Raw genomic sequence first — 13220 nt, forward strand, 5'->3', positions numbered from 1 at the left:
TTCCAGCATCCATTTTGATTGTTTGCAAATTGTGTTGCATCGCATGGCAAATATATTGCTATAGTCTTGAAAGAGTGTCTGTGTAAGTCAAAGCTGTAACACGGGAACCAATCACCTATAGACACTATTGGTGGCCGTTTTTTGAGGGAACGCATCAATGATGGGAATGAACTTTGTCTCTCCTTACAAAATGGCTACCTTTTGTATCTGTGGGTGATGGGTCACCTTTTATTGAACATGTTCAGCTAATTTCTCCTGTTTGTTGTTTTATTTGCAGCTCTGAAAGCAAGATGGAGAATAAAGCTGCCTCAGGGAAAGGTATCGACAGGGAGACATGTCTCTGAAGCTCTCAGTTTATTTTTACAAGGAGATGAGAAGAATATATACTTATTACACACTTGGGTTACCTATACTGCAAAATCATCACATCCGCTAGCAGTGCAATACATAGCAGTGCAATATTTTTTGGCTTACTCACTGTCAGAGGACTTGCCGTGAAAAAGCCTTCCTGGCAGAGGAGAATTTCATTATTGTAATTTTATTTCACGAGACATAGCTACTAATTTGCACAGTTCCTTGTTTTGTTCATATATTGTACATTGTCCTTACAGTCCATATCAAAACCATTGCTGTATTCAAAGTGTGGCTCCCATCCTTGACAACAGTGAGTTGCTGCCCCCATTTTGACAGTAAACCCTGCCCACCAGATAGTGAACCTGGCCTCTTACAATTCCTTTGTACCTCACAGCAGAAAACAGTAGAGACCGACCTTTTAACAGTCTTTGTAATACAAGATTTACTAAAATGTTTTAGGCCCTACATTAGACAAGGCTTGGGAAATGGTTTGAGATATATATACACACACTGATCCCATGGTGGAATTTGGGCAGCTTCATATCTTGAAAGTTTGGGAGTGAAAGCTGTGGAGAAATGAGGCAAGGTAAGAACTTCAAGCAGAGCCATCTTGTGTTATGCTCATTCCATATTGGTTCTACCATAAAATAGTTGTCTACACATAACATAAACTTATGCTTTACTGCAACCAGGCCCCATACCAGCTTATAGCTTCTCTTTTCTCCCCTTAACTTGGTGAACCCAGGAAAAGGACATTCCCAATACTTCAAGATATGGAGGGCTTGTGACCTTCACTTTCTCTAATGTAACAGCTGTGATAAGTGGTCAACTTAGGAACCCAGTTTTGTCACTTTTGGGTGGAGACAGAGCCCCTGTTAGCCCCATGACATGACTTGGAGCTTTCACAGGGTTTCTCCTACCACTCAGTTCTCCCACGGAAGCAAAGAGAAGGCATGAACACTATTTTGCCGCTCTTATGCAAATACATGGTTTGACTAGTGTGGTATAGAGGAACTTGAGTGGCCTGCACAAAGCCTTAACCTCAACCCTACTGAACACCTTTTGGATTAATTGGTATGCAAATTTTGAGCCAGGTCACATCCAGAATTAGTACCCAACCTGACAAATACTGTTTTGGCTAAATAGGTACATATTCCAAAATCTACTCCAAAATCTTGAGTGAAGGCTGTTATAGTTGCAAAATATGTCCAACTCCAAATTAATAGTCAGGTTTTTGGATTATTGTCAGATGTCTACATATTTATTGCTGTATAATGTATAAACAAATGTGGCTGTTGTCCTGTATGGAAAAGCACTGGTTTTAAGGTTCACATCATTCTGATCAATTTCATATTACAAAATTACCATGAAGCTAGCATTTCTGACCTGACAAATAGTTACTTGATGCTCTCTCTCTTGCCCCTATATTGGATTTGAAAGACTGTTTCTGAGGAAAACTGTTAACATTTTGTTTGTTGCCAGTTGGTAAAATACACAGCTGTTTAAAGTTACCTAAAGCTATCTACAGAACACTTGATTGGAATCTGCATTCAGTGTGCCCATCTACAGTTCCACTATGGCAACAAGCAACATGTAAACATTTCCCTGCAGGGAAATTGGATATGTTCATTCCTATACACACAGAAATATTTATACATTTACAAAATGGTGCAAAATAAATTATTTCTGGAGGGCAGCATTGGACTTTAAAGCAGACCTCTTCTTTCTGAAGTGCATTTTGAATTGGCTATAAATATATTTGTTTGTATACTACTAACACTGTTTAGATTCATCCACTGGGCGGAAACAAGATTATATGCTCCTTCTCCATACAACTTTGCACCATTTGCATTGTAGTAGGAAAAGGAAGGGGTCCTTAATGGAGAGGATGGTCTTTATGTTAGTGGGGCTACAGAACATACAAACTGTTATTTTGTGGTGAGGAGTCAAGGGGCTACTTTAGAGGAGCTGTGCAGTTTCATTGACATGAAAAAGTGTCATAATTTACAGATCAGTCTATTTCAATAATTTCAGGTCTTTATATAGAATCAATCATTTATGCAGTGCTTTACATACTGTACATTAACATCAGCCCCTGCCCACAAGGAGCTTACAATCTAAGGTCCTTATCTGATGTGCATACACACACATACTAGGGCCATTTTTCACAAGAGCCAATTATCCTACCAGCATGTTTTTGGAGAGCAGGAGGAAACCGGAGTATGCAGAGGAAAACCACACAAGCACAGAGAAAACATGCAGATAGTGCTCTGGTTGGGATTCAGAGTGCTGCCAAGGAAGGATCATCTAGTGAAATAAATAGTAGTGGCAGTGAGAGGTTGTGATTTTAGGACAGCAAAGAAGGCACAATGATGCTAAATTCCTGGAGACTTTTCTGATGTAAGCATCAAGTTCTTGTTAGAGAGCAAAGATGGGGAAAGGCAGACTGGAAAAGTAAAAGGAAAAAGTAAAGGGATATCACCTAATTTTCATCTGGTGGTCAGGTTACTATCACATTGTGTTGAGTAGTTTGGCAATGAAAATAGTTTTTAAAAAGTATTACATCTTATAGCTGATTAAAGCTGAACTTCAGGCAAATAAAAGAGACACAAGGCATTTCAGTGATGTAATGATTAATACATCATAAATGTGTTTTTAAAGGCAAGCAGTGGAAGTAGATGAATTTGACTTGGTATCAGCCTGAGAAAATGGGTGGGAGAAGTGGCACAAGGAGCCAATGTGATCTGCTGCAGTGCAAGGGCCAATGTGATGGAAGGAGTTAACAGAATGACAGAAAGTAGCTCATCAGTGTGCTGCTTCTCCTTTCACAGTACAGTCACAGGGTGGGGGTGTGGAGGGTTCCTATAAGTGAAAATGAAGCAGCAGAGGAAGATCGGGCCTCTCTTTACCTTGCTAGAATGGGCTGTGCTATAGAGAATTACTTTTGTAAATATCTTGATTTTACTTCTATAGCAGGTTAAAATATCTAACATATATGCATTTTGTCTGTGTAATTAACAGTTTGCTTGCAGTTCAGCTTTTATCTTGTTCTTCAGAAAGAGAATGGTCTGCTTTAAACATTTTTCCAGTTTTACATTTAAAGATCATTCTTTTCATTTTTTGAGCTCCTTATGTGTTTTGATGTGGATACAAGTGTGATCACGTGATTTTATTTTAAATCCAAACAAAATAATCCAAAGTGTCTCACGGGTACAAATACTTATAATTTCATGGCTTAATAAGTCTTTTTTTTTTGAGCAAGGAAATGTTTTTGTAACATCAGACTTGCTCACAACTTGATTGAATAAGTGGTCCAATTTGGCCAGCTAGCCTGCCAAACCACTCATCTCTGTAGAAGAACTCTCTGTAAATTGTATCACCAAATGTATTTATTAAAGGGGAACTATTGCAATGTAATTGTTATATTAGTTATGTAAAGAAAATATATTAGGCTTTGCAACCTATTTATTTAGAAAATAATGTATAGTTTTGATTACAGTTAATGTTTTGTTGTTGTTGAGTATTTCGGGAAATAAATTTGTATGCTGTGACACATCAGACGAATTTGCCCAGTAGGAGCATCTGACAAAGATTAGGGCTAGATGAGTGATTTTAGTTCATTGATACTGAGAAATCTAACCACTTCATCTCTTCAGCTGTACATTATTTACCTGTCAACAAGAGGTTAAAGCTCTCAGTAGTAAGAGATTAAAGCTACTTATGTAGCCCTAAAATACAACTAACGTAAGAATTAATAATATGATTGTACTATTTTCTCTAGATCTACCAACAACTGTGTTCTGTTTTAAATGCTGCTTTATGCATTGATATAGCTACCTAATTTACTTCTAATTGGTGAGATCAGACACATGAATATGTTGTAGCTGACTGTAATCTGATCATCAGATCTCAGAATCTATACTGCAGTATGTGCTCATACACAGAGGGAAGACTTAATGAGGCACGAGTAAGACATAGGATTGGCCATGCTGTGAATCCTAGCAGGAAGAATCTACTGATTCCTGCTGCTGGGATTGACAGCTGTGTAAGGATAGCAGCCATGCCTGTTCGCAAAGCTAGCAACCGCTACAGTAAATCGCTGGCTGTGTGAACAGGCATGAATAGATACAGCTGCTGACAGCCTGTCATTGCAGTGTATGCGCACAGTGGCCACTGCTATCTGCTCACAGCTGTCAATCCCAGCAGCAGGAAACAGTAGATTCTTGCCACTTGGTTTCGCAATTTGGCAAAATGCCTGTGTGAATAGAGCCTAGAATTTCACAACAGATAGAGTAGACTGCGTAGAAAGCTACAGAAATTTGTCTTCTTACTGTTCTGTTTCAAAAGCTGCTTTGTGCATTGACATACCTACCTAATTTACTTCTAATTAGTGAGATCAGATACATGAATATGTTGTAGCTGACTGTAATCTGATCATCAGATGCTTCTAAGCAGATCGCAGAATCTATATTACAGTATGTGCTCACACACAGAGCGAAGAAAAAACAATGTGCTTACTTAGGCACGGGTAAGACATAGGATTGGCCATGCTTTGAATCACGGCAGGAAGAATCTACTGATTCCTGCTGCTGGGATTGACAGCTGTGTAAGGATAGCAGCCATGCCTGTTCACAAAGCTAGCAATCACTGCAGTAAATCGCTGTCTGTGTGAACAGGCATGAATAGTTACAGCTGCGGACAGCCTGTCATTGCAGTGTATGCGCACAGTGGCCACTGCTATCTGCTCACAGCTGTCAATCCCAGCAGCAGGAAACAGTAGATTCTTGCCACTGGGATTCACAACGTGCCTGTGTGAATAGAGCCTAGAATTTCACAACAGATAGAGTAGACTGTGTAGAAAGTTATAGAAATGTGTCTTCTTACTGTTCTGTATCAAAAGCTGCTTTGTGCATTGACATGCCTCCTCAGGCCCAGGCTTTCTGGACAGTATGGTCACTTGCTGACCTGCCACCATCCACAGGCAACTGAACTCTTCAGTAAGCCACAGAAGTTGAATCCAAATCAATTTTACTTCAACTAATTGCAATTCTGGATGTTTTTCCAGTTTGATTTGTAAAAAGGCAATTGATTTATTTTTCTCCGTCTCTGCAAAGCTACTAATACTGACTGAGAGAACATGGGGATATTTTAACTAAGACTAAACTAACTAGCATTAAACAGGAAGGGAGACATCAAATCACATAGTAAACAAGTTGTAGTGGCACAAAACTTCTGTCAGCGTACTACTAAATATTAACAATATTGGATATAGTCCAATACAACACATAAAAAAATACAGCAGAAGAAACTATGTAGTGCAAGCACCTGCCTAGTTCAATATAGATTGAATAAACTGTTAATGTCATCCTCACATCTCATAGTTTTTTAAATCTTAGGGTTCATTGACAGTTGTATGCAGTGATTCCCTATTGCCCGGGGGCCCCATGAGTTATCAGTCCGCCCCTGGTGCCTACATTTTCATGTGATGAGGCGTGTTGGGGGCATTTCTGTTCAAAATTGTACCTCATCTCAAGAAAAACTAGGTCCTGCACCATTCTATTAAGTTAATTTCAGTGCATAGATGCATCTCTGCATTGTGACGTGCTTTAATGCAGGCATATTGCAGTGCGCTGCAAATGTGTATTGGGATGCAATTCACCATGTGTTGCGATAACATCAAGCATCAATACTATCAAGCACGTTGGGAGGTTGTAAAGATATTTCACCTCCAGACTACAGCATGTATGGCCAATTGAAGAATTAAAGCTCACAAGGTTATGACACTGTCCCTACCTGCCCTATCAGGGTTTTTTCAATAACGAGGCAACAACTGCTATGAGCCAGCAAGCAAAGGGAGCCCACTGTTAGCTATAGATCTTGTCTGATAATATTCCAAAAAGTCTCAGATCATTTATAAAGTAATATTGTGTTGTAATGAGGACATTATTATTTGGATTATTTTATTCATAAAGTCCCATCTTGTTATGTACTTCAAATAATGAAAAAGTACAAATGACAAATGTTTAGACAAAAACAAGTACAAAATCGTGACAGAGAAGACCTTAATTATACACAATATTTTATGAGCCCTGAATTAATTATAATCTTATTTCCCCAAAGTCTTAAATCTAGGAAAAAACCTTCTGTAACACTTACAACTTTAAATGATATTTTTGTGCTGCTTTCTCAAGAGATTTCATATATTTCTTCTTCTTACATACCAAAATGTTCTTTTGGTTTCTAAAATTGGAATAAATAATTTATCATTGTGCAAGTCTTAAAGAGACCCTGATGCCTGGGTCAGTTTGCCAAGTTTTGAAATTTTGCTAACATGCACTTTTAGTCACCATAGAAATCTTATTTCAGTGTTATGAAAGCAGGTTGTAGAAAAGAAAGAAACTCTGCTAAATGCTGAATTCACCAAAAACAGAGCATGCAGAATGATGCATGTGCTGTGCTGTGTAGAACATCAATGAGTAGGGAAGGACTCGGTTGGGAGACAAGGCAGCATTTTCCCCTGGCCAGTAATAAAAGATATGGTGGGCTGGTGGCCTGAGTGGAGGCAATTCTCCATTCGGACATCAATCAGAGCAAAACAGCTGTGCATTATATCATCACCTGCACCCCATTCAGCCCCGCGATTACAGCATCTGTCAGAACAAAGTCTTCAAGCACCAACCTCCTGTGTGGTCATGTGACTGAATGCTGAGAGCCACAAAGGAAGTTCATGCTGAAAGAATTGAAAAGGAGTATCACCGTAAACCATGACCTTAAAAAACACCAACATTTGAGTATGCTAGCCCACCAGTTATTGCAGCACACAAAAGGTTTTCTCGACAATCGCCTGGATAGTTAGTTCCATCCCTTTCTACCAAACATTTGACAGTCCTGTTCTTTATATCATCATTGTGTGGAGTAGGGAGCCATCTATTGGGTGTTCACTGCAACTGCACCTGTTGTTATTATTCCACAAGAATAGGGAGTGTCTTGTTCATAAAGATTTTCCATCTACTACTGCAGCCATTTTAGCTTCCTGAAGAACACCAGTGAAGGTCTCCTCCATTTTCTTTTTGATACATATAGGCCTTTTTACAGAACTATTCACAGAAGAAAATTCCATTTTGGAATGAAGCATAACGCTTCTTCTGACCCTAGTGTATCCGATATGCCAATCACCCTGCAGTCTGGCTTTGCCCTTTCGAAAGGCATGGGTGGAGGAGTATTCTGTGATTCCTGTAGGCCTAAGCCATCATGCTAACCTGATAACCGCTCTTCTAATATTGTATCCTTTATCTAGAATAGTTAAATTAGTTTATTTTTTGTATCAAATATTTTGTCACTATTTTTATGAATTCATGTTTGGTACTTATGTAGTCAGACTTCTGTTATAGGCTATAATATAAAACTTAAGCCACAGTCATTGGATTTCATGGATATGTATATTGATTTACTCCACGAGTTCACAGCAACTTTTTATTGGTTTCTGTCACCACACGTTGGGTTACACATCTTAAAGAGAACCTGCCTTGAAGCAAAACACATATATTAGAAAAAGCAAATGGAAGCTGCCGTTCTTATCAGAGAATGTCAGCTTCCATCAGAGGTTTTCTACAGAGGTAGTTTTTATTCATGGCAGGGTCTTTTCCAAGGAATTTACATATTATAGTATAACCTGTTAAGATAGAAAAGGAGAACTTCAGTTGCAGTATAAATGTTTTCAGGCCCTTCGGTGTAGTATAGCTGCTTTTTAGGCAACACAAAGGTTCCTGCCTTGAATTTGTTAATATGGCTTTGGCTGACTAACATCTCACTTTAATAAGGTATGTCAGTTTACTGTAGGCATATTACTGAAGGATGGATTTAAATCAACTACTGTGGATTACTAGACATGTATGTATGTACTGCATATATCCGTTTAGTTAAATCTGACTCTTGGCAATTCTATGGGCACTATGTCTGATACACATAAAAGCTTTTTCTATAGAGTTTTCTTGGTGACTCTTTTTAAGAGGTAGGTGACCAGGGCATTCCTCAACCCTCACTAAGTTAGACAGTAGCCAACTAACCTAAAAGCTTACTTTTGGAGTGTGTGAAGAAACCCACACAAACAACATGCAATCCCTGTGCAGATAGTGTCCTGGTCAAGATTCAGACCAAGGACCCCATTCCTGTGCTTACCGCTAAGCCACTTTGCCACCCTTTGATATTTGTCTTGCTAAATATGCCAGTCAGCCTGTCTATTCCATGTATAATAGCTCTTATAGAGCACCATTATATCCAAATGGATGAATTGCAATAGCAGATTTCACCTGTAGGGGTAGTGTTTCACACACAGTTACTCCAGCAGCACTGTACTTTACCTTTTCTTTATATTTTATACTTGTAAAGCTGAACTCTTGGGAAATAAAAATCAAATGTAAAAATGCAGCTATGGTAAATACCTAAATTTGACTTTTGAATTCAGCTATTCATAGTCCCTGTACAGGAGCGACAAGTCCAGTCCAGGTACACTGCATTTAATCTGTTTTGTTGTGTATTTTTCAGGCAGAATTGGACCTCTGTGTCACAGGGAAAACCCCAATAAAGCACATCTAATGCAGAAAATTAAGATCCATACTCTGATCCATAATATAAGTGAACTGAGGTCTGCATTTTTTAATACAAACACTTTAGTAAACCCATTAGGGCTAAGCTACACTTGCTGCCATTCATTAGGCTAGAGCTACAGTAGATATTTTTATTAGCTCAGTCATGCTACTAAAATTGCTATCCAGTCATTTCTAGGTGTAGAAATTAATCAACAAAAACACATTGAAAAAGAAATGGTTTCCTACGGAGTCAGTTACACTGCATGTAGTAGCACATTTTAGCATTGTGGGATCATTATTAATGCATAGCTTATTCTGCTACAATAATTTTTATTGATGCATGGAAAAATGAGAAGACAACTGCTCACCCACACAACAAAAGAGTATATCATAAAGACATGAGTAATATCTCTTGCAACTGAACAATTTTGCAGTACAAGATATCAACTGAACGACCATACGGTGGGAGCCATAGGTCCACATAAGTTGCCTATGCCCGAAGACATAGGGACATACTATAGAGAGACAAATAGGATGAAATGACAAACCAATTGCCAAAGGAATTGGGGGAGGGGAGGAGAGGAAAGGGGTCAGGTTGGGTACCTCCAGGCTTGGGTATAAATAACGTCCATTATAGGTTGCCCAGGCTGGTCGGGTGTCGGGTGGGGTGACCATACAACCCCCAAGGGGCCCACACTTTTTAAGGAACCTAGTATGGGAATCAAGTAAAATACTGGTAATTTTTTAGTCATCAGGGTGGTGAAATTGCTCCTCACAGTCTCAAACAATACAGAAGGTTTCTTCTAGACATGCTAATTTTATTCAATAGGGAGCCATTTGTTTTGTGATTAATTTGCTCCTCCTACAGATGTATAGTGATTTTATTTTTGTGATTAAGCTACTATTTAAGACACTACTTAATATTCTTACTTGATAAGATTACTATCTATAGTTAAAATCTTGCCTAATTAGGCTACTGCAGGCATGCAGTTGAATCTCATAGCTGCAAGAGGTTAAAATTTCCTGTGAATTGTACCTTTTCGGTCAGATTCAAATCGTGTTGCGGTAGCAAGCAAACTGCAGTGCTATTCATTTTGAATGACACAGCACCATACATTCCCAACACATAGAAATGAACCTGTGTTATAGCTTACCACCACAGCATAATGTAAAATAAAATATAAGGCACAGGATAGTTAAATGGTAAAAATGACTGGGATGCCTTACTGCAATGCAGTTAATACATGACATAATGCACTATCATACATGCAGTAATACACCTCAGTGGTCTGAATTCAAATTTTGGTTCAGCTGAGCTTGCAGTGTATGTTATCAAGGCTAGGGCTGCCTTGTAGGTGGGTGAAGCTTAAGACAAGACATGGCCTGTGGGATCTGATGATGTAACTCTTGCCTTGACTAAACACATCTTCAATAGCCTCTTTGGGCTGATATTGTCTTCAACGTTGTTTGTTTCCAGTCTCAATGAAAGAGAACTATTTTGCCAAAATGAATAGATTTCAGTTTTAGATACACAATGTGTACATGGCAGTGTTATTATATGTACTTGTATGGCCATAAGGAAATAAAGTGCATTTAACTTTGAACATCTCCAGCAAACTGAGTTTTTAAAACTTCTCTAATTTTTAACTGAAATGGAATGACCATGTGTGTTATCTGTAGTCATGATTGCATTTATCATATGATGTTTTATCAGTTTGTGTGCAGTTTTACCTGTCAGTATATTTGCAATATTAGATTCTTGAAACTTCAGCTTGAACCATGTCCTCCATATGCAGATGTCTAATTTATCTAGCTATTTTTTCCATAGCTGAACGTAATCTTTATTGATTGGAAAGATGCATTTTTATAGTCATTATTTAAAGAGTAACTCTGCTACAAGTGATAGGCAAGTTGGGTAAGATTAATGTGTAAATGATGCTCATATGTGCTACCATTCTGCTGATTTAAAGAGTCAGTCCATCAAAAATGGTCAGTTCATTTATAAATGTATTCTGGTGAACCTGTTGTTCTCAGGGACTTCACCAGCGAGATCAAACTAGCTGAGTTCTCGGCATTCCGACCCCCCTGTCTAAGAGTCTCACTCTTAATAAATTCACATTATTCAATATTCATGAAAGTGTAACAGGGATTATGTGATTGCTTCATGAAGGGTAGGTGCAGCTGTGAACTCAAGTGTAAAGCTCATACTAACGAAGTGTCAGAGATATGGAAGCTGCTGAGTGATCAACCTTTTGCCATCTAGCCATTAACTGGTTTGGTAAGTTCAGAAAAGTGGAAAAATCAAGAGACAAAGACAATCAGCTACCCCCCTAAAAAAGTTGGCCAGAACCATGAATCTCTGACACTGTCAATTGAAAGGAACATATTAGGTGCTGGACCTTCCCAGTCAAAACTTTACAGGGGTCTTCCACTCTGAGCAGGAAAAACTCCACGTATTCCCAATGGAGGGGGGCCCAACGATCAGTTGACAAGAGTATTTCTGATGCAGCCAGAACACCTTATTAGAGAAACATTGAACTGGCTGGTTACACAGTGGCATTGTGGACCCCAGTGCAAGTCTTGGTCCTTTTTTAAGATTCAAAGGTTCGTCCACACCATAACACACATATTAACATGTGTTATGGTAACAGGCAGTTACAGTATGCCCAACATAAATGTGTTGCAGTGCATTGTCATTTATTGATATTTGGACCCCAATGCACTTATAAAGCATGGTATAGGACAACCGCTACTATAATGTACCACATCACAAATGCAGATGCTCTCTGCATTATTTTTCCATGAATTGAGGTGCCTTCAGAGCCTATTCAAAATGAATAGACTGCTAAAGCAATATTCCTCAACACAAGAAAATGTGTAAAGTGCAATGTGTTGGGGTGTGAATGGGCCATGCAGAGTTCAAAATTACAGTGCTGCAGATGTACTGGCAAATGACCCCCTATGACAGACAGGGCACTTGATGACCATCATGGCAAAGCAGCTGCATGCCTCTTATAGTCAGGTGATGTGTCAAGCTTAATAGGTGCGTAAAGCTGCATCAACGCTCAGGTCATTAAGAGCTTCTCTGTCAACAGAGGGGAAATCTATGTCAGCCCCCGTATGTACTTAAGATGGAACTTCGCTCTCTCAATCAGCTATTTTTAATCCTTATCCTCGTATTATTAAACCGATAGGAAAGTATATCATATTTACTTGTTTTAAACTTTTTATATTTCATGAGTTACTTTCTTGTTTCTGGCCTAGGGCTAAACTAAGGGCAGATTGATTCCAGGAAGTAAACATTATATGAATCATCTGTCTTTACTCAAGTTGGTCATGGCCAGAAATGCTGGGGGGGGGGGGGGTGATTTCTCTGCAAAATAAAGCATGGATGGATGGGCAAATTTGCTTTGAATATTAAAAATGAGTTAAATTGGTTCAGCTTTAATTATTGCAACAGTACAGTAAAGAGATGGAAGGCGGTGAGAACCCCTTTAAACCAGCGTGATAGTGGAACATGGGCATCCACTGATTATTTACACATTATACTCACCACGCTTCACTCATTAGCTTTTAGCACAGTTTTTCTTTAATTTAAGCCAAGTAAATAGAATAGTATATTATAGAGAGGAAAACAAAATCAGACCTTTCTCAGTTTTAAATGGGGAGGGGGGAGGGTAAGGATTAGCCTTTTCTTGCTAAATGTTATATTGATAGCCGCAAGGCTCGGAAAGGCAATACTTGTGTTACTTTACGTTTATAGTGAGTGTCTTATTAATTTTATATGTGACCTTTAAATGCATCATTTATCCCAGCCAAATAAAACCATACCAGAAGGCAAGGGGCAGAATGCCACTTGTTGCACTTAGGCTCCTCTTTGATCTTTTTTTTTGTCAAGGATCATACCATTTTGGATGTACTTTGATACAAATGTTTATGTATTGTGTGCTTTTTGCATAGACATTTCTGTTACGTGAAAATAAATATTTAGAACAGCTCTCTGTGCTTTGCTGTGAAATATTTTCTCTGTTCTCTGAATACGCATGAAAACGAATTGTTAAATGTAAAAACATTGCAGAGTAAGTTACGCTGGCATTACATGTGCCTGATTGTAGTTGCTTTTCAGGCCTTTATACATATACGATGCACACTTAAAGCATGTTTTGTTTTGTGGGTGCTCCTTTTTCATTTCCTATGGGTTTCCAATGAACATCCACTTTATCAGAAAAGGACCCCTAGAAAATAAATGGGCACAGATACCAAAAAGTGTGTAAGCGC

At 38.6% G+C, this 13220-nt stretch overlaps 1 protein-coding gene across 4 annotated transcripts in view; it reads left to right on the forward strand.

Moving 5' to 3' along the window:
- Positions 1 to 12939, forward strand: part of SLC4A10 (solute carrier family 4 member 10) — a 300201-nt gene extending 287262 nt beyond the window's left edge. For all 4 annotated transcript variants that reach the window (XM_089660029.1, XM_089660009.1, XM_089660018.1 and 1 more), the window contains one exon: positions 278 to 12939. Coding sequence is in view for 3 of the 4 variants with exons in the window: in XM_089660009.1 (XP_089516135.1) it covers positions 278 to 344 (67 nt within the window). In the remaining variant the exon portion in view is untranslated. The remainder of the gene's footprint in view (positions 1 to 277) is intronic.
- The last annotated feature ends 281 nt before the right edge of the window (positions 12940 to 13220 follow it).

Source organism: Staurois parvus, unplaced genomic scaffold, assembly GCF_062004578.1.
Source record: "Staurois parvus isolate SC_StPar_1 unplaced genomic scaffold, SC_StPar_1.0 ptg000031l, whole genome shotgun sequence".
NCBI lineage: Eukaryota > Metazoa > Chordata > Amphibia > Anura > Ranidae > Staurois > Staurois parvus.